Here is a 21969-nt window from a genome sequence, read left to right as displayed (position 1 = left end):
CCACTGGCTAAAGTTTTTCTTTTGCTTAGAAAAATTGGACAGTCTGGGTGGAAAGTAGGCTGAATTAAAAAGAACTAATGAACGTTTGTGAATGTTGAAACTAGACAGCTAATCAAAGCATTATTTTTTAATTAGCCAATGTACTTTTATTGAAATCCCTGCTGCAAAACAAAATTACTCTAGAGAAGTTATCAAGGTAAATCCAAAGTACAGCAAATTAAAACACGTTTCATAATCAACACTTCCAAGAAATTCCACAATTGAAAATTTGAAAGTTTGTTGCGACATTGAGTAAAGAAAGTTCTGGAGGTTGTCGTTTACCTGTTACATGTACTTTTCAACTGCATACAACATACAATGAGACCAAGCAACATTGCAAAACCTGAAATCTTCTACCAATTCTTGTGGACTTTTTAACATTCTGCTCAAATAATTATTTGGAAAAACAACTACAGCTGAACTTCAACACTCTGCAATCTGATTGTTCTGAAACCCCAGTAGTTGGGGAACTGGTTTACCAAGACCACAGTTCCTGCGCTTCCTTTCACGCCCAAGGCTACGGTTACCGCACTCCTTTTACATTTATTATACTGCTCTGTAACATACTTTTTGAAAATAGTGAATTTCTAGTGTGATAGAGAATTAATTCAAATAACATCGAATAGTGTGGAAAATCTGCTAGTCCTGAGTGTGTTGGATCAATGGAGTTTTACTGTAGATCTTTTTTTTTTTAAATTTAATAGAACATTGTGCACTTTTTAATGGGTTACATCAACCAAATGCACTTTGATCTCCAAATTAAACAAATGCTGCCTTACCCACAGAGTTCTTCTAGCATTTTGTGTTTTTCCTCAAAATTCCAGCATCTGCAGTCTCTAATGTCTCTGTTTATGGATGGACTATGGACCGGATTGTGCTTTGTCCAGACTGCTGCGCACACTTACCCCACTGAGATGATATTCAGACCCCTTTACTTTTTCCACATTTTGTTACGTTACAACTTTATTCTAAAATTGATTTTTTTAATCATCAATCTATGCACAATTTGAAAAAAGTGAAAACAGGTGTTTAGAAATTTTTGCAAGATAATTAAAAAGAAATAACTGAAATATCACATTTACATAAGTATTCAGACCCTTTTCTCAGTACTTTTTTGAGGCAGCGATTACAGCCTCAAGTCTTCTTGGGTATGACGCTACAAGCTTAGCACACCTGTATTTGGGTAATTTCTCCCATTCTTCACTGCAGATCCTCTCAAGCTCTGTCAGGTTGGATGGGGAGTTTAGATGCGCAGCTATTTTCAGGTCCCTCCAGAATGTTCAATCAGGTTCAAGTCCGGGCTCAGGCTGGGCCACTCAAGGACAATCACAGACTTGTCGAGAAGCCCCTCGTGCGTTGTCTTGGCTATGTGCTTAAGGTTGTTGTCCTTTTGGAAGGTGAACCTCCGCCCCAGTCAGAGGTCTAGAAAGCTCTGGAGCAGGTTTTCATCAAGGATCTCTCTGTACTTTGCTCCGTTCATCTTTCCCTCGATCCTGACTAGTCTCCCAGTTCCTGCTTCTGAATAACATCCCCACAGCATGATGCTTCCACCACCATGCTTCACCATAGGTATGGTATTAGCCAGGTGATGAGCGGTGCCTGATTTTCCGCCAGACGTAATGCTTGGCATTCAGGCCAAAGAGCTCAATCTTGGTTTTATCAGACCAGAGAATCTTGCTTCTCATGGTCTGAGATTCCTTTAGGTGTCTTTTGGCAAACTCCAAGCGGGCTGTCATGTGCCTTTTACTGAGAGGTGGCTTCCATCTGGCCACTCTACTGTAAAGGCCTGATTGGTGGAGTGCTGCATATATAGTTGTCCTTCTGGAAGGTTCTCCCATCTCCACAGAGGAACTCTGGAGTTCTGTCAGAGTGACCATCAGGTTCTTGGTCACCTCCCTGACCCAGGCCCTTCCCCGATTGTTTAGTTTGACTGGGCAGCCAGCTCTATGAAGAGTCCTGGGGTGGTTCCAAAGTTCTTCCATTTAAGAATAACGGAGGCCACTGCTTTTCTGCAATGCTGCAGAAATTGTTTTATACCCTTCCCCAGATCTGTGTCTCGTCACAATCCTATCACAGAGGATTATGGACCATTCCTTTGTCTTCATGGCTTGGTTTTAGCTCTGACATGCACGGTCAACTGTGAGACCTTATATAGACAGGTCTATATTTGTGCCTTACCAAATCATGTCCAATCATTTTAATTTACCACTGGTGGACTCTACTTGATTGAAGTAGAATCATCTCAAGGATAATCAATGGAAACAGGGTGAACCTAAGCTCAATTTTGAGTGTCATAGCAAAGGGTCTGAATACTTATGTAAATGTGATATTTCAGTTATTTATTTTTAATTACTTTGTAAAAAAATTTAAATGCCTGTTTTTGCTTCTGGGCTTTGTGTGTAGATTGATGATAAAAATATAATTTAATCCATCTTAAAATAAGGCTGGAACAAATGTGGAAAAGGTGAAGGGGTCTGAATGCACTGCAGATGTCCTGGTGGATGCAGCAGTCTGTGACTAAACTTTAGGTAAGGGATCCTGATGTACTGTCTCTAGCCCATGCTATTCAAACTACTTTTCAAAATATCTTAAGTATTTATGAGTTTGAATTTTTATTTTTAATACATTCATTTAAACTATATATATATATTTCAAAATAAAGTAAAATATTGTGGGGGGAGGGAAACGATTACTATAGCTACCTTTTCCATGCAACTCAGTGCCCTATTGAAATGAATGGAGTCACGTGACTTATATTGAGTGGCTGAATGCAGTGATCTCCGTAATGTTTGGGACAAAGACCCATCATTTATTTATTTGCCTCTGTACTTAACAATTTAGATAGATAGATAGATATAATTTATTGCCACACAACCAGGGTCGGTGGAAATTTGGGTTGTCAGCAGCAGTACAATAATAAAGAACACACAATAAAACTAACACAAACATCCACCACAGCATTCATCACTGTGGTGGAAGGCACAAAAATTTGGCCAGTCCTCCTCCATTTCCCCCCCCGTGTACAGGACCAGAGTCAGTCCAGGATCGGCTCTTCCTCACCGGAGACCGTGGCTTTAAGATGGTGTAGGCCGCAGGCCGGCGGTCGAGATTTAAAGTCCCCGCCGCAGCCAGAAGCACCGTAGACTGCAGGGCCGGCGGTCGAAGCTCCCCTCCAGGGGTGATGGTAAGTCCATGCCGGGCCCGCGGTAGAAGTTGGCCGCGGGCCGGCGGTGATGGCTTCTTCTTCCCCCGCGAGCTGTAGACGCCGCACCAGATGGAGCTCTGCAGACCGCGGCTTCAGGCTGTCGGCTGCCCCGGGTCAGCGAAACGGAGCGCTCCCCTCCAGCGAGCCCCAACGAGGGCTAACCCGCTCCACGACGAGAGTCCACGCTGCGCCCGCTGCTGAAGCCCCGGGCGCGTCTCCGGGAGAGGCCGCGTCGATCCTTGATGTTAGGCCACGGGGGAGGCGACCTGGAAAACGTCGCCTCTCCATGGAGGAGGCGACCAAAGCGGTTTCCCCCTCACCCCCCCACACCACCCCCCACACAAAACGCACAAAGAAACATTAAATACACACTTTAAAACACGAAAAAAATAAAAAAAGGTTGAAAAAACTGACGCGCTGCTGACATGGCTGCTGCACAGAGCAGCGCCCCCTACAAATTTGAGATTTGTAATAGAAAAAATCACGTGGTTAAAGTGCACATTGTCAGATTTTATGAAAAGGACATTTGTCACAAATCTCAAATTGTGGAGTACAGAGGCAAATCAACAAATTATGGGTCTTGTTCCAAACATTATGGAGGGCACTGTATGTTACCTATCCGGTCATTCAGCTCCACACATCTGAGCTGCACCTGACCCAGAGCAGTGTTCATCAGCAGAGAGGAGATTTTTAAAAATGGCTTCAAATGTCCAATGTACTGTATACCTAACTTCCGTAATGGTGACCCACTGCGAAAGGTGAGTACATTCCACTCTATTGCTCAAGATTCCAACATCTGCAGTTTCTTGTATCTCCCTGTATTTGCTGCCAACACTTGCATCTACAACCAAATAAAAACACATCTATAAGAACAACTGGCTTTTCATTACTTTGTGTGATTCTACACAGTGGGGTTAGGTTGCATTGTGACATTATATTCAAGCCCTAACTTGTTCTCCTGCGGCCTAGAGTTTAGATTACATAACTATTCCGGTTAGTGCTATGCATTTGACAATGTACTTGCAAATGAGTGGAATGTGATCATTCATGGATCAAATTACACTATTGTCTATACAGTTCAAGGAAAATTAGGCTTAACCTTAATTGAGCATTCTCAGAACAACATTGGAGAAGGGTTTCGGCCCGAAACGTCACCTATTTCCTTCGCTCCATAGATTCTGCTGCACCCGCTGAGTTTCTCCAGTATTTTTGTGTACCTCAGAACAACATTGTCTTGTTGTGCACCTCCTTACTAAACTAACTCCCAAACCTGCTATTTATCCTTCAGACAACCCCGCACCTTACTCAACCAGGCCTCTGTCCCAGAGAGGACGTTATGTCCCAGGAAAATTATAACAAAGGTGATTTTGAACAATTGTAACTGAAAGCATTGGAAGGGAATGGTAAAGATGTTTTCTTTATTTCTAGAAGGTCTTTGGAAAATTGCAGGCAAAATGTTGATTGAGCAAATATGACCTTCAAATTTGAATGCTTCTACCTCACAATAAATCAGTTTAATGTGCGCATCACACAAATATACCTTGCATTCAAGTTGAGTAAAGATCTCTAGATTCCATCATTTATGGGTGAAGATTGTTGAACGGATCTGTCGTGAGCAGGCTATGAACTCAGTTGTACAACATAAAAGAAGAAACACTGGCCAAACTGCTCCCTGTGCGGTTAGCATTGAATAAATTATATCAAATAAGTGGCCCAGGTACACTGAAACTAAAAGATAACAGGCAAAAATCATAGTATAAATCACAGTAGAATGATGTTTGCCTTTAGGAAAGGAGTGGTTGAAGCACACAGAATGGAAAAACATATGCTGAACTCCCTGAATGCTCCCTACCACAACCAGAGAGCAGTGCTGAACTACTATCTACCTCCGATTTCCCTCGGACTATCCTTGACCAGATTTTGCTGGCTTTACACAAAATGTAATTCCCTTATCATACACTAAATGAATTGATTGTAATCATGTATTGTCTTTCTGCTGACTGGTTACCATGCAACAAAAAACTAATTACTGTACCTCAGTATTCGTGACAATAAACTAAACTGAATGAGAAATTACATACTGATGAACATAAAGGTGATCTATGACAAGTGTTGGGTTGCAAATGGAAGCAAAAGCAGATGTCCAATCACAATGGATATAATTTACAAATGACATCACAATGGGACGTTGCCAACGATAATCTCAGCTTCTCACAGAGAGCCTTTTTCTAGCAGCTTCCAGTGATGATGCTATATTTCAAAGCTTTAACAATGCCAACTTTAACAAGATTTTTTACTGTTAAAATCCTTCCTGCCAACTACCAACACACTTCGATACAAAGTTGTACGACAGGAACACTCTGAACTCTTCACCTCAATGGGATATCACAGTAAGTACTTCAACAGGACGGGGAGGGCCAATTGGTATTGCAATTGGAAGTGCTGCAGCATGCAGTGGAAGTGCAATTTGATTTTTTTTTAAAGTCCAGTGCTGAGGGAGGCAGGGGAGTGCTGGAATCTTATGTTCGGGATCGAGTTCAATTGCGTTGGGGGAGCGGGTGAGTGGTGGAATATTGCATTGGGGAAGCACACCGTTGGGGGAGCACTTGGTCTAGTTAAATATAAAATTGGTAACGAGAGATGAGTAAAAATGAGCTGCCAGCATAAAGGGGAATACGAGTCTGAAGTTAAAAGTAGGTAAAACATGAGGACTCAGATTTGGCGTAGGATTCTGAAAGAAGTTCAGAAGAAAAGTGTTGTAACACTGACCATATTCTTTTAATGTTCGTTGGTGTCCAGTCAATTTAACATCAGATGTGTTAGACTCCCCAAGTATTGATCAAGAGGAGGGTAAATAGTCAACTGGAAGAAAGTATTAAATAAGGCCAGCCAGCACAGATCTATTAAGGGCAAATTGCATGTGACCACTTTTATAAAATATTTTTCATCAAGCGTCAAGTGCGTTTTGTTATCATAGTCATTGTTCTATATGGATACACAAATTGAAAGGGGCACAACTTTGGAGAAAGTGTTTTAATAAGATAAACACACTTCTGGGTTTAATCAATACTGATTAAAGTACAAAGCCAGGAAATGATACTGTGAGTTTACTTGAATTTACTCAAATTAAGAAATTGGTAAATTACACATGAAGACTCAACGGGAAAGATTTCCATGGAAACTTGGGTGGGCCAAATTTGACATCACTCTATGATCTGAAGTAAGCTGTTTCCCAAATATCACTCGCCACTTTTTGAATCACCAATGGTTGTGTGGCAGAAATGTTGCCACTAAAAAATGATGCAGTGGAAGCCAGAAATAAACATATTCTTTTCAAACTTACACTGTGACTAGGGTTGCCAACTGTCCCATATTAGCCGGGACATTCAGTATATTGGGCTAAATTGGTTTGTCCCATACGGGACCGCCCTTGTCCCGTATTTGAAAATGCTGAAGTTGCCCATCAGGGCGCCATTCTTACAGACGCGGGGACCGCCAGAAGGGACACTCAGGTTAGAGGTGACCAGGGAGCCGTGCAATGGCTGCTCGGCGATGGCGCCGGCTCCAGCTGACTGATGGCCATGGCCTACTCTGGGCCATTGTCCCGACCGCAGCCTCGGCAACTGAAGCCGTGCTTCGTGCCCGCTGCACTGTGGGTAATGTAGTAATGTAGTCAGGATGGGGGCATCATGGGGACTAGTTCTTGCTGCGCAGAAGATAGGCACAAAATGCTGGAGTAACTCAGCGGGACAGGCAGCATTTCTGGAGAGAAGGAATGGCCGACGTTTCGGGTCGACACCCTTCAGACTGAATCGGGAGTGGAACACACGTAAATAAGGAACGTTAAGGTGTGAAAACGAGACATCAAAGAGGACGCAGCTCAAAGAAAATGTAGCAGTTTGCCACACATGGCCATGGAGGCCAAGTCTTTTTTTAAACGGGCCTGACCTGGCCTGGCCTCACCCGTCCCGATGTAGTGCAGCCCATGGAGTGCAGTAGCAGTGCCTCGCCCGGGGCTCCGTCGATCAGCAAGCTGTCCGATCTTCGGACCTTCGCTTACCGCCGAAAGCACCACCCCTCCTTCTCATGGCCGATCATTGGTTCATGAGTTGGATGGAGTGCCGGATTTTGTGCATGACGTTGCGTGCAAAGTCCGGCGCCTGGGCCAAAACTCCTCAGCTCGCCCGCTGGCTGGGTTTTGTGTGCAGTCCAGCACCCGGGCCAACTCATCATTCACCCAGCCACGGCTGAGTTGGTCAACGAATTGCCGTCGGGAATTTGTCCCTTATTTTGTCCTAGTGTCCCTTATTTGGGAATGAGAAAGTTGGCGACCATAACTGTGACAGATCACTGAGGCTGTACATTTTCCTGGTGAATTTTTTAATTCTTTCGCCACCTGATGTGACATCACATAATCTTGATCTGCAAGTATCCTATTCTAGATTTTGGGTCAATATATAGATCACATATTATTTATTGTCATATATGCAAAGGTGCAACAAAATTCCTTGTTCACATGAAGTTCACAAAGTAAACAGTATATATAGAGTAATGATACTGGGGCTAGTCTGTACTTAATGACATAATCCATGGGGATTTCCCTTGTATCCCTCCTCACTGCACTGAATGTCTGGGAATTTCTGGCATTTCCCATGAGTTGCCACTTCGAACCACCTCTTATTCAGAGGAAATAAGATAAGATTTCCTCTTATCCATTCCAAATGTCATTTGCTTGTATTCACTGCATTTCGAAGGCCAAATGCAGTTTAGATAACAGTCTCATGGATCAACTCTGTTTGTTCTACAAGCGTGACCAAGAGCATTTTAATAGTCCATTGCACATCCATGCTCTGCACCTTTCAGACTTCAACAATCTGGTCGTTAGGTTATCTAACTCCATCTTAAGTCTTATTTTGCCTTGTATCATCTCTTCAACATCCACCACAGACTTCTCCATAGATTTCCCTTTTGTTCTCCCCTTCCTCAACTCTTGAATCATTATGTCTAAACTTTTTCCAGCTCTGATGAAAGTTCAACACCATTTCCCTATCCACTAATTTTTCTCACCTGTTAAACATTTCTACATCTTTGTTTTGATTATCACTGAAAGAAAGAATTGTTAGTTCCCAAACACTGAATAGTTACAAGATAAAAAGTGGTTATTTAAACTGTGCATAGGAATTTCTTCTTGCAGAGGGTGGGGAATCACGGAAACTTTCAGTTCCAGAGGGACAGAGTCACATAGCAAGGAAATAGGCCCTGTCGGCCCACTCTCCATGCTGGATTTCCAAGCAACCCCTTGTACTCATCTTACTCTAATCTCTCTTTATTCTCCATGCACTCTTCTCCTCGTACTCCTATCAACTTCCTCTAAATTTTACCACCCATTGAGACCAGAGGCAATTTACAAGGGCCAATTTGGTATATGGAAAGAAACTGAAGTGTGCAGACTCCGCAATAGACACCACCCGGTCAGGATCAAACCTGGGTCGCTGTTACCGTGAGGCACAGCTCTACTAGCTATGCTATTGTGCCACCATGCCTTAGCTTTGAAAATTATTGGCCATATTTAAAGAGGGGGTAGATCATTTTTTTTTAAATTGGAAAAGTGGGGAACTGCGTAGAAGCGGAGTTAGGACCAATGCAGATATTCATCATATTGAATGGTAAAAGAGGCTGTTCTATTTTTACATGTTCTTATGAATCGTAAGTCGTGAATAAAAGTCTTTCAAGTTTAATTTAAGATGTCCTATAGAAACATAGAAAATAGGTGCAGGAGTAGGCCATTCGGCCCTTGAGCCTGCACCGCCATTCAATATGATCATGGCTGATCATCCAAATCAGTATCCTGTACCTGCCTTCTCTCCATACCCCCTGATCCCTTTAGCCACAAGGGCCACATCTAACTCCCTATCTTTTCTAATTTTCAATATTTTTTAACATTTTAAACTTAGAGGGTTTAAATGCCCTGGTATTGGAGTCATATTGGGAGTTATTAATGTATTTATTATATATTATCTAGGTGTATTGTGATACAAGGGCCTATTATGATGCGGCAAGTAAGAATGTCATTGTGTGTAGGAAGGAACTGCAAATGCTGGTTTAAACCGAAGATAGACACAACATTCTCCAGAGATGCTGCCTGTCCCGCTGAGTTAATACAGAATTTTGTGTCTATCTTCAGTAAGAATGTTATTGTTCCGTTGTCGGTGGGGCGCAGCATGCCCTCCCCGGCGCTAGTTGGCGATATGTCCGGGAGTTCAGCGCTGAGGGCGGATCACGTGACGCAGCTGCGGCTGGTAAAAAGCCGGAAGTTGCTGTCAGAAGTCCTTTCTTCATCCGCCCGTCCTGCGAGGCGGATAGAAGCCGGAGTCTCAGCGCGAAACAATCCACCTCCATCCGGCAAGATGGTGAGTTGATGTCGGCCGTCCAGACTTGGGATGAACTCGCCTCGTCACCTTCAGTCTTTCCACCGGGATATTGACGGTCGATGCACTTGCGGTTGCCACGTCCGCCCGCCCGCCGACACGGGCCACCGGCGCGGGACAATGGGCGCCAGGACGGGGCTGGCGGCCTACCCTGCGCCGCCGGCCCGCTTTCCCGTTCCGTGTTGTCGCCGGCTGCGGCTGCGGTGCCGGCTGGAGGAGCGGAGCGGGGCCGGTGGGTGCGGTCGTGCGTCACTGGGAGGCCTCTTCCTCTGACGCAGCCGCAGGTTGTGTGGGGGGGGGGGGTCGCGGGAGCGCGCTCGGTGTCGGTAACGGCGCCGCTCGCCACGTGGAGCGCGCCCCCGTGCCGCAGTCGGCGCAAATCTCGCAGTGTTTGTTCCCTTGTGACACGTGGGGGGGGGGGAACGACCGGCGTTTCCCCGCCCTCCCCGCACTGCGGCCGCCTGATGCTTCAGGCTGCCCACGGGTTCCGGCTGCGACACCCACTTTGACTTTGCTTATAGTCTGAGTCACCCTCCCTCCCTTCCGCTCGTAGGATTGATTGCAGCATCTAATGCCAGTAACCGGGCCGGGTTATGTAAACCTGCAGTCGATCGCGTGTGAAATATATATTGACCGGCAGTCCCGGATTTAATCCTAAAGATCAATTATGGTGCGTTTTACCATGAACCTGTAATGTTTATTATCAGAGAGGCTCGCAGAATATTGTGTTTGACCTTTTTAAGATGTGAAGTCTGAGCAATTCTGATTCCGATTGTGGATAAAACACAAAAAGGACAAATTATAGTGCGTTTTGCCATGGACCTGTATTGATTGTTTCGGAGAGGCTCTCAGAATATTGTGTTTGATGTTTTTTATAATATGAACTTTCAGCAATTCTGATTCCGATTGTGGATAAAACACAATGTACGCGAGAGCCATTGCAAATTTCCGATTGGACGACGTATTGGGAAAATGAATAAGGGTTTAGGAATCTGATTTGGATTGTGTCTAACCATCCTTAGAGTATGGTTAGACACAATCTGCTGAAGGGTTGATAATCTTGCCGGAATTTGTATTTTGGTCTCTGTCTTTGGGAATGCAGCTAGTACAATTCTGAGTGTTTATTTTCTCATCCTTCAGGTGAACTTCACAGTAGACCAGATCCGTGCGATCATGGACAAAAAGTCCAACATCCGTAACATGTCTGTGATTGCACACGTTGATCATGGCAAGTCTACCCTCACCGACTCCCTGGTATCAAAGGCTGGAATCATTGCCTCCTCGCGTGCTGGTGAAACCAGATTCACGGACACGCGCAAGGATGAACAAGAAAGATGCATCACCATTAAGTCCACGTAAGTAATTTGGATTTTGGTTATTTGTTTTTTCTTAAACTCGTAGTTTATGACCAAAAACTGAAGCTGAAGCCCTTTTTCAGTTGCATTCCCCTTTCCAGTTTTTTGTGCGTCAGATCCTGGAAGCTGGATCATCAGGTCATGACCTTGCAATCTCTGGGGGAACATTGTTCTCCTGTTTTATCCTTGTGGCAGTGCACTTGCCAATTCTACTCCACAAAGAATTTGTAGTAATCATCAAAATTGATTCAGATGGGGATCAAGCCACAGGCCTCTTTGTCTCCATTTTGCTGCATAATTGCTGCTGTCATTTTGCAAAATAGATGACAACATTGCTGTGTTAATAGAGAATCTAACAATTGTGATTTTGTCTTGTTCAGTGCTATCTCCCTATTTTACGAGCTCAAAGAACAAGATTTGGCTTTCATTAAGCAGAGCAAGGATGGCAGTGGCTTTCTTATCAACCTGATTGACTCTCCTGGACATGTTGACTTCTCCTCTGAAGTGACGGCTGCTCTGCGTGTAACTGATGGTGCTTTGGTTGTGGTGGACTGTGTTTCTGGTAAGTGCTGCATGTGACATTTTGTTACTTTGAACATCTGTGGGGTTGAGGCATTCAGACAAGAAATAAGTAAAAAGTAAGCTTGTCAAGTATGTTTAAGAAGGAACTGCAGATGCTGGAAAATCAAAGATAGACAAAAATGCTGGAGAAACTCAGCGGGTGAGGCAGCATCTATGGAGCGAAGGAAATAGGCAACGTTTTGGGCCGAAACCCTTCTTTCTCAAGTATGTTTATGGTTATGTTTGAGCATTTATCTTCTGTGAGCATGGGATGCAATATGACCGTGACTTCTGATGATTCTCTGGTAGCTGAAATCCACAATTGAATTTGAAATGTAGGTGCACTCATCCTTTAGTGTTAATTGCAATGGAATAATTTCAAACTTGCGATAGTGTAGCTGATTTCAAAGCCAACCTTCAGCGGGTAAGAATTTAAGCCTGTGATTAAGTTGCCATTGCTTCTTGTTCCCCAGGGGTTTGTGTTCAGACTGAAACTGTGCTCCGTCAAGCAATCGCTGAACGTATCAGGCCTGTGCTGATGATGAACAAAATGGACCGTGCCTTGCTGGAGCTACAGCTTATCCCTGAGGAGCTTTACCAGACCTTCCAGCGCATTGTGGAAAATGTCAATGTCATCATCTCCACCTATGGTGAAGATGAGAGTGGTCCCATGGGTAACATCATGGTAAGAGTAATTTAGATGGTATTGTGAGATTTTTACTCATCTATAATGACTGCCTCGTGGTTATCGCCATTCATAAAAGACAAATGTAATCATGCACTATTCCAGTTCTGCATGCATAAATGGGATAAAAGGACTATAATTAACAGCTAACATGTGATGGCCTTTAATCCATTCCTCTTTAAAGCATCCAATTCATTGTAGTTTTTACCTAATCATTCCCTTGTTGTCCAATAAATCTATCGAAGAGTACAATACCAGAACAGGCCTACAACCTTTGTGCCAACCATGATGGCAGGGCCATCTCTTATCCATGTCCCTCTAATCCCTGCATATTAATAAGTCTCTCCAAAAGCCTCTGAAACTCCCCTATCGTATCTATATCAATTGCTTCATCTGTGAGCTTGCTACTGCCATTATTGGTGTTCAGGGGACATTTTGTATTCCTGTATTCTGCAGAAAAGCAGCGTAGGTGCTCTACCCTGAATTTTTCTTACAAAAGCTATTATGTAATGGATAGTCAATTGAGCTGGTTTGAACCTTTCACATCAATCTTCCACTCCTGTTCTCGCTGTTTGTTCTACAAATGTAAAATTTTGAAGAGCTTAGCTGCTGAATATTGTAGTCTTGTCTACATTCTCCTTCCTAGCTGGGGGCAAAATAAATTGTAGCATTGCTCTGGGTTGGGAGTTGGCACTTTTTTGTGCCTGTTGTAGTTTTGCAGAGTTGTACATAGTTCCTACACCATAGTACCATTCTCATCATCTGACTTGTGATAGGCAAGTACATTCTACCACTGCAATTTGTATTGCAATTCTTCCAGCGCACGTCCATGTAATCTTTTCCCATCTGCACTAATCACATTTGTCATGCACTGGGTCAATATCTTTCTACCCCATGCCTATTTCAGTGTTAGCTAAATATCTATTTATCACAATGATTGTCTCTGGTCTATGGCAGCGTTCCACTCTGGTTAAAAATAAAATCTGTCTTCTCAAATCCATTTAAAAAACTTCTTCATACCAATGTTCTCTTGCCCTTTGATGACTTTGTCATCAACATGATAACTGTCCTATCAGTGCCTCATTTGTCACTAAATTATTCTGACATATCCCATATTTTCTAGGTGGAACCAATTTGTGGAACAGTTGGTTTTGGTTCTGGTCTTCATGGATGGGCCTTCACCCTAAAGCAGTTTGCAGAAATGTATGTTGTCAAATTTTCTGCCAAGGGTGAGGCTGTCCTCTCTCCAGATGAGTATGCCAGGAAAGTAGAAGACATGATGAAAAAACTGTGGGGTGACAGGTGAGCTTGTGCAATTATTATTGAATGTTAAAAGCACAGTGCAAAGCTTAGTGTCTTGATGGTGTCATGATGTTGGAACTGAAGGGTCCTGTTGCTTACTTATCCAGTTGAATACTTTAGATTGTATTGTATTTTTTTTTTTAATGACCACACAGCCAGGCTGGTGGAATTTGTTCTCAGTACAGCTCGATACAGGTTCCAACATTTCATCAAACATTCAACTCGTAACGTAGATATACATACAAACAGACACATTTCATAATACATAAGGGCCACGCTTATTCGTATTTCCGATGCTGTCTCTGTTCATTTTGGGTTCTTGTCTGCATTTTACATCCGGATTTTTTTTGGTTGTTTGTCTCACAGAAACCTATGTAAAGCCTTGGCTGAGATGCCGCAGTTTCTGTTTTCCATTTCCACCTTTTAGCCAAGGTCATTCATTAGAGAGACTTCAATGCTATGGCTGTTATCTGGTCAGCTCAATAAAACTAAAGGAAAAAAACACTTATTGGTTTTTAAAACTGAATGCATTCCTTTGGTAGGGGAATTATTTCTGAAAGCTGTATGGGCATCTGTTCTGGATGGGCTGTACTACAGATTGCATTTTCTTTATATTCCAGATATTTTGATCCAGCTGCTGGTAAATTTAGCAAATCTGCTAACAATGCTGATGGCAAGAAGTTGCCCAGAACATTCTGTCAGCTTATCTTGGATCCCATCTTCAAGGTAAGATTGGAAACCAGAGCATTGGACAAACGAAGCTTGCATTGAGCTGTGTGTGATGACTTGCTTTTTCTTCACTTTGACCTGACTGTTCAGTGATGATAACAAATGTCTGAAGCTCAATTTTATTCTTCAGAAGTTTTGTAGCCAACACAATAAAGCAGATTGAATCTATAAGTATTGAAGCTGACACTGCGCTGGTTCTTTTTAAGAGCATAATACCAATTTCAAGTAACAATGGGTGTTTTCTTCTAGGTCTTCGATGCAATTATGAATTTCAAGAAGGAAGAAACTGAAAAATTGATTCAGAAGCTTGACATTAAGCTGGACAATGAAGATAAGACCAAAGAGGGGAAACCTCTATTAAAGGCAAGTAGCTCTTCCTGTGAAGGGATTTTTGATGGCAGACTGAAGTTTATGGCACTCTTATTTAGTTTCAATTTTAGTGTGATCTTATAATTTGTGCCCATAGCAAAAGTTATTAACTTTGGGCGGTGTCTTCCTATCTTTGGGTGCTTGGATTTAGTTTAGTGATGAAATCGGTTTCATCTTCTTAAAAATTGGAACATGTTTATTGCCTGCTGGATTTTAAAGTGTTATCTTGTGCAGGCTGTGATGCGTCGCTGGTTGCCCGCAGGAGAGGCTCTCCTGCAGATGATCACCATTCACCTTCCATCACCTGTCACTGCACAGAGATATCGTTGCGACCTTCTGTATGAGGGACCTCCTGATGATGAGGCTGCCATGGGTAAGACAAATATAGTTGCCAAAGCTGTCCCGGCGTTGTCCATTACCAAGTGGTCATATGTAAATTGCCTGTGAGTGTGGTTTTATGGTCATATGGGAACTAATTAATATTTTAAGTGGTGTGCTGTCCAATTCTGAAACTCTATGCTAAGAATCCAAATTACACCAGGACCATGGGTTTCCAGGAGTTGAAGCCTAGTCTATTGGGTATCTATCTTGGGGGGGGGGGGGGGGGGTTACCTGTGAATTTGTATGTAAAAGATAACCTGGTGTCATCATTCAGTTCTATATTATAAAAGCTCTCTGCAGTGGGTGTCAAGGAGGAAAGTTTGAAGTTGGCATTTTTGATTGTTTAGATGATGGAGGAATTGAACTTTCTCTTTGAAGGTATCAAGAACTGTGATGCAAAGGCCCCCCTGATGATGTACATCTCCAAGATGGTGCCCACAACTGACAAGGGTAGATTCTATGCCTTTGGTCGTGTCTTCTCTGGTGTTGTCTCTACTGGTCTGAAGGTCAGAATCATGGGACCTAACTACACTCCAGGCAAGAAGGAAGACCTTTACTTGAAGCCAATCCAAAGGTTGGTGATTTCAGGTCTCCTGTTTGTGATGAAACTGTACGGTTCACTATTTTTTTGCTTCTAAAGCTGGCTTATATTAATTGCCGATGTTAAAGGCAACCTATCATTAGATAAGACTCTTTAAAACTTGCTGTAAGAGGTTGGGTTTAACTAGGGTAACAGACACATTTGAGTCTGGAAATGTAGCTATTCCAGTGTATAATAATTTTATTTCATATTTCTGAAAGAACCATACTGATGATGGGTCGTTATGTGGAACCTATTGAGGATGTGCCTTGTGGAAACATTGTTGGGCTTGTTGGTGTTGATCAATACCTAGTGAAGACTGGTACCATTACCACTTACGACCAAGCTCACAACTTGAGAGTGATGAAATTCAGCGTCAGTCCTGTTGTGCGTGTTGCTGTTGAAGCCAAGAACCCAGCTGATCTGCCCAAATTGGTTGAAGGTTTGAAACGTCTTGCCAAGTCTGATCCAATGGTGCAGGTAGGTCCTTTGCATGATTTAGTTTTTGTTCAGAAATAATCTCAATATACTAAGCCTTTCCCTGTCTCTTCAGTGTATCATTGAAGAATCTGGTGAACACATCATTGCTGGCGCTGGTGAACTTCATTTAGAAATCTGCCTAAAAGATCTTGAAGAAGACCATGCTTGCATTCCCATTAAGGTAAGACTTGTGGGTTAAAGTTGTAGCAGGTGATCCTGATTTGCTTATTCTGGCCTCCCTGTAAAATATACTTTCATTTTCCAATAGAAATCTGATCCCGTTGTTTCTTACCGTGAGACAGTTACTGAGGAGTCCCACGTGACGTGTTTATCAAAGTCTCCCAACAAGCACAATCGACTGTATATGAAGGCACGGCCATTATCTGAGGGCCTACCAGAAGACATAGATAAGGGTGATGTCGCTTCCCGCCAAGAGCTCAAACAGCGAGCCAGGTATCTTGTTGAGAAATTTGAATGGGATGTCACCGAGGCTCGTAAGATCTGGTGTTTTGGACCTGATGGCACTGGTCCAAATATGCTGGTTGATGTGACTAAGGGAGTCCAGTATCTAAATGAAATAAAGGACAGCGTTGTTGCTGGATTTCAGTGGGCAACCAAAGAGGTGAGCTTATTTCAGACTTGTATGTGCAAAGTTGTAAATTTCTTTACATTGGGCAAGCAGAACTTTGCTCTTCTTTGGGATGAGGGGGGAAATGAATGGTGGGAGTTATGTGAATGGCATGTTTTGAACTTCATGGGTTTTAACAAAATGTAAGGGTATGAGTTCTAACCCTATTTAACTAGTTGTGCTTTTGGTTTGTGCAAGCAAGCTAAAGTAACGTTTTCCATTCTTAGGGTGCACTTTGTGATGAAAACATGCGAGGAGTACGATTTGACATTCACGATGTGACCCTACATGCTGATGCTATCCACCGTGGTGGTGGTCAGATCATCCCCACTGCCAGGAGGTGTCTGTATGCCTGTGTACTGACTGCCCAGCCAAGACTCATGGAGCCTGTCTATCTGGTTGAGATTCAGGTAGGTTTGACAATCTTGTGTTGAGGATGATGAATCAAGTGCGGTGCAATTGGAGATCATTGTGACTTGGAGATCACTTTTTTAATATTCATGATTCCCTGGGAATTGCAACGGTGGGCTTGATACTCAATAGGAAATTATGCCTATTACAGTGTTAAATTTGTTAATATCATCTAGACTGATATCATCATCTCCCTCATCCTACATGAAAACTGCATGTTCCTCGTCTAGCTGTTGAGATTATCTCCATTTGTATTTTCAATATTTATTGTACAGTATAGTGAAATTCTAAGTATTGATTCCTTTCTTTGCAGTGTCCTGAGCAGGTGGTCGGTGGTATCTATGGTGTACTGAACAGGAAACGTGGTCACGTGTTTGAAGAATCCCATGTTGCTGGCACACCCATGTTTATTGTTAAGGCCTACCTTCCTGTAAATGAATCATTTGGTAAGTTTTTTTGTCGACCTGAAGGCATTGTAAAATCGATAATGGGATGCCTGTGGGAGCCTCACATTTTGTGATCTACTTGAACATTTTTCTTTTTCCATGGTCATTTGTCATTGTTCCTAGCTGCATCACTGTCCTCTGGGCCCCTTCTGTGTCACTTGTTGAGGTTTGCTCAATTTTTGGGAGCTGTTTGCTAATAATGACGAATGGATAATTGTATAATATGCTGCACTAGATCTGATAAAAGAAATTAAACTGAGTATGGCGGTACTGGTTTCTGCTTTAACGATGCATAAAATTTTGAATGCTGAGTTTCTAAAACAAATTAACTTGTGCTTGTTTCCTGCACAGGTTTCACCGCTGACCTGAGATCCAACACAGGGGGGCAGGCATTTCCACAATGTGTCTTTGACCACTGGCAAGTCCTACCTGGTGATCCATTTGATGCCACCACCCGCCCATTCCAGGTTGTGGCTGAAACACGTAAGCGCAAAGGTTTGAAAGAAGGCATCCCAGCTCTGGACAACTTCTTGGATAAATTGTAAATTTCAACTACACATCATTGAAAATCTGACCAACACACGCCATTGGGTGGCTTTTTGAACTAATTAGTGAAGTTAACATTGCCAGATTAGATATGGTATTGTATTGTACTCTTGCAATGAGATTCACTTTAAACAAAAAAAATGGACATCATAATGGTATAAATTAAAAGAATGTTTACCTCGTATTTGGGTTCTTCATTGCATTGCTGTGTCAAAAATCATCTTGTGCCATGCTAGCTATATACTTGTTTATTACTCTTCTTTTCAGACGGTAACAGCTTGTTGCCTGGTCTGATATTTATTCAGTGCTTGGAATATTAAACTCAGTGCTTTCAGTTGGAGTGTTCCAATTCAGTCTACATTTTGAACACGAAACACTATGCCAGTGTGTATGGTATGCACAGCAAGTTTATACAGCAGTGGACTACACAAAATTGAAGGTCATTCTCATCAGTTTACAGGCTGGAGGCTAGTGTTTGTAGCACCATGGAAGTGAGTTTGACTGTCATTAACATTGTGGAAGATAAAGATGCAATACATTGTATTGGTGGTATGTAAACAATAAACTTTGATATAATTTCAGTGGCCTACTTAATAGTCAGCTTTGACCAACTTTCATATCTACATTGTCCAGCTGTTCTATCTAGTTTTCCCATTTAGCTTGTGAACCATTTAAATGTGCTGCTAATATCTATACAATTTATTTTGATGTAACACTTATTCTACTGCTGTTCATTTCTGTTTTGTTTCCTTCCTCAAAACTCACCCCTACGTTTAATATTTTGGATTAGTTTACTAGTCCTGCTTTTACTGTTCTCAGCATGTGTTGCAATTTTCTTTTCACTTTAAGCTTGCGTTATTCTCGAGTTTCCAAGTATGAAATTTGAGTTTAATTTTAATGGGGTGCTTTCAACTCCAGGGCAATAGATTTTCTTTTAGTTGGCAATACTGTCTACGTTCAATCTTTAAACCAGATGAGTTCAAGTGCCTAACAACAAATCATAAGTGATTCAAGGGTTGCTGCACTGTTGGACAAGGCATTAATGAGTGACGCTGTGGAAATTGGGGGACTTTTACTTCAATGAATTGTCTATCACTGTTAGTGGGAACTTGCTGTGTATAAATTGGCTACCATGTTTCCTAAATTAGTGTTTCATTGGCTAAATCCTTTTGACCTATGTGGAGATGAGAAATTATATAAATGGAAGTTCTAAAGAAAATTAAAACATTTATGGCATTTATATTTATGGAAAGTCTTAATTTTTCTTTCAGTAAGATTTACTTGTATTGAAGTCAGTAGGCTGGGTTTTTGCAATTAACCAGGTGGGCTCCTATCCGGATCCCAGTCTCTAACGAGTGTGCAATCATTCAAACTCTCAAATTACATGTTGTTACTGGGTGTGAATGTAGAACATTTGTGGATGGAGTGCAAGAGGATTACCAGTGCGATTCCAATCAAATCTTAATTTAGATAATTCACAACATAGATATAAACTAGACAAAGCAAATTCAGCTGTTTCCAACTTCTTGCCTTTCAGAATGGAGTCCACTCTTCAGCCCTCAGTGTTATCAACATCATTACACAAGCATTCTTTTATGACATTCCAAGGAGATTATTCCCTGTTTGCTCTGGTTTACTTATCAATCCTTGCTAACGCCCACTTCCACAATCGCTGCCTTGCAGGAATTGTCTTGCCTTTCCTTTTCCCTATTACCCGCTCCACATAAACAGAAATTTGTAATTTTGGGCAATAATTGCAGCACTGTTACTATCTGGGAAAAACAATGTGTAACTGCTGATTATTGATATCAATAGTTTCTCTAATCTCTTGCACCCTTCTGATAAAGCTTAATAAACTTCTAGGCACATTGTACCCTGAAAAGTGAAACTAAACTAAGTGCTGCAAAAGTATGTTCTGTTTTTAATAATTTACCAGTCACAATTCGGTACTTGCTAGGATGATGGTTCCCTTCATCAGAAGCAACTGAGTATTAACAGCATTTGCTGTTTGCAATGTACACGTCTGGACTTAAGAGACAGACTTGCTGAACTCAATTAAGTCCAACATTTCTGTCTTACCTGGTGGTAGCATTTGGTTTCTTATGTTTGCACCCCCTCTTCTCTCCTCCCCTCTTCCACATGACCATCTTTTTGTGATTTAATTTGCCTTGAACAAAGGTAATTGGAGGTATTATGAACCTGTTTTAGATCTTTTTTTGGGGGAGAGGGTTTGTTCTTTCATGAATGTATATCAGTAAATACATCATTTACTGATTATTACTCATTACCTTGAGGGAAGATGTGAGGCATTGTTTTGAACTGCATTCTCGTGGCAGAAGCATTATAAAAATGTGTTGGGGCTTGATTCCATTGCATGGCAATGTTGAGAATGATGACCTGCAAGGGTGATGGTTCCCTTTGTCTGCTGGCTTTAAGCATGGGATTTGTTGGTGGTACTGAAACTGGAATGCTGTACATGGTGCTCAAATGTTAGGAGTGGTTGTTTAAGGTGAAGGATGGGGGTGTCAATTAAGCAGGAGGCTTGGTGCTTGATTGAGTTGAGGCAAGTGAAGAATTTTCTGTTACATTTTAAGAGCGGCATGGTTTTGGCCAGTCAAGATTAAGTGCTAGGATTAAAGAGGATGATGTCCAATAGCCACAGGATGTGAATATTTGAAGGTAGCAAGATGCTGATGAACTTTAACACAAAGCAACCTTACAATTTTTGAGGAAATAATTTTGACAGGATAATAGATGGAGATTTGGAAAGGTTTCAAGAGGTTTGCAATTAAGTGTAGGATGGGAAGGTGTTTTAAAACTGAACAGTTGGAGGGAAATTTCTTGAAATAGGAAGAAGTGGTAGGTGCATTTGCTGTATTGTGTTCACGTGGAGGTGACTGCTGGGGGTGAAGTGAATGAATTGTAGCCCACAAAAGATTTTACCAGAATGAAGCGGGGATCATGTCAACGTTACAGAAATTATGTCAATGTTTAACATTAAGATTAAGTTTAACATTAACATTAAGATAGCTGGGTGGTTAAATGTATTGCAAAGATAAATAATGTTTGAGAATAAAGATTGGGATGAACAGCTCATTTCATTTTGGTGATTTCTATGTAATTCTATTTAACAGACATGCCTTAAACTTCAGATACTGTTTCTAATTATGTCTGATATTTGCTTATTATTGGAAGTCGGCCATATGAAGTTTAAAGTTGATCAGTTCTTAAGTAGAAAATATTTTGATATCTGTTAAAACATATCTCAAATGGAATATGGGTGCTCTCATAGTCTGATTAGTGTAACTCTGGCCCTCTGCTCACTGTTCTTAATATAGCCATATAGTGTTGTGACAGGCCCTACGTTCCCACGCTGACTAACATGCCACATCGACACTAGTCTCACCTACCTGCGTCTGTTTCTCTTTAATAACACCCATGAGATTATAATAATCTCTGTAGAATAGCTGAATGACTTTATTAGATCAACAAACAAGGATATTGAATGAATGGTGGGAAATGGGCAGTAGAGTTTTGCCTGATGACAAGTTTACAGAGGAATGAATGAGGTGGTGCATGGTTGGTGGAAAAAGTCAATAATTCGGCAATTAACATTTTTCAAGATGCAATTGCCACTGGCTAGGCCAAAGCTCATTATCAGTCAAATCTTCATTGAGAAGGTGACCATGTCAGTTCCCATGTGTCTGCTGTCTTTGTGCTTGGTGCTAGATGTCACAGGTTTCAGAGATGCTGGAGGGGTAACCTGGATCAGTAACTGCAGTGCCATTTTGGAGATGTGCACAGTGCTTCCACTGTGTACTGCA

The 21969-nt window shown here is 42.0% G+C and overlaps 1 protein-coding gene and 1 non-coding gene across 2 annotated transcripts; both read left to right on the top strand.

The window, feature by feature from the left end:
- The first annotated feature begins 9506 nt into the window (after nt 1-9506).
- eef2 (eukaryotic translation elongation factor 2) lies at nt 9507-19385 on the top strand. Its single transcript, XM_033046690.1, has 15 exons — nt 9507-9654; nt 10813-11027; nt 11408-11589; nt 12062-12273; nt 13397-13575; nt 14196-14301; nt 14554-14667; nt 14908-15046; nt 15433-15628; nt 15856-16114; nt 16188-16295; nt 16383-16736; nt 16970-17152; nt 17467-17599; nt 17951-19385. Exons 1-15 carry the CDS (start codon nt 9652-9654, stop codon nt 18142-18144), a joined length of 2577 nt encoding a protein of 858 aa, XP_032902581.1. The 5' UTR covers nt 9507-9651; the 3' UTR covers nt 18145-19385.
- On the top strand, nt 14350-14416 carry LOC116989771. Its single transcript, XR_004416320.1, has one exon. It is a non-coding gene; the product is annotated as a small nucleolar RNA SNORD37 (small nucleolar RNA).
- Nucleotides 19386-21969: the final 2584 nt, after the last annotated feature.

The sequence above is a fragment of the Amblyraja radiata genome, chromosome 29, assembly GCF_010909765.2.
Source record: "Amblyraja radiata isolate CabotCenter1 chromosome 29, sAmbRad1.1.pri, whole genome shotgun sequence".
Classification (NCBI taxonomy): Eukaryota; Metazoa; Chordata; class Chondrichthyes; order Rajiformes; family Rajidae; genus Amblyraja; species Amblyraja radiata.
This window is presented reverse-complemented; position numbering and strand designations above follow the sequence as displayed.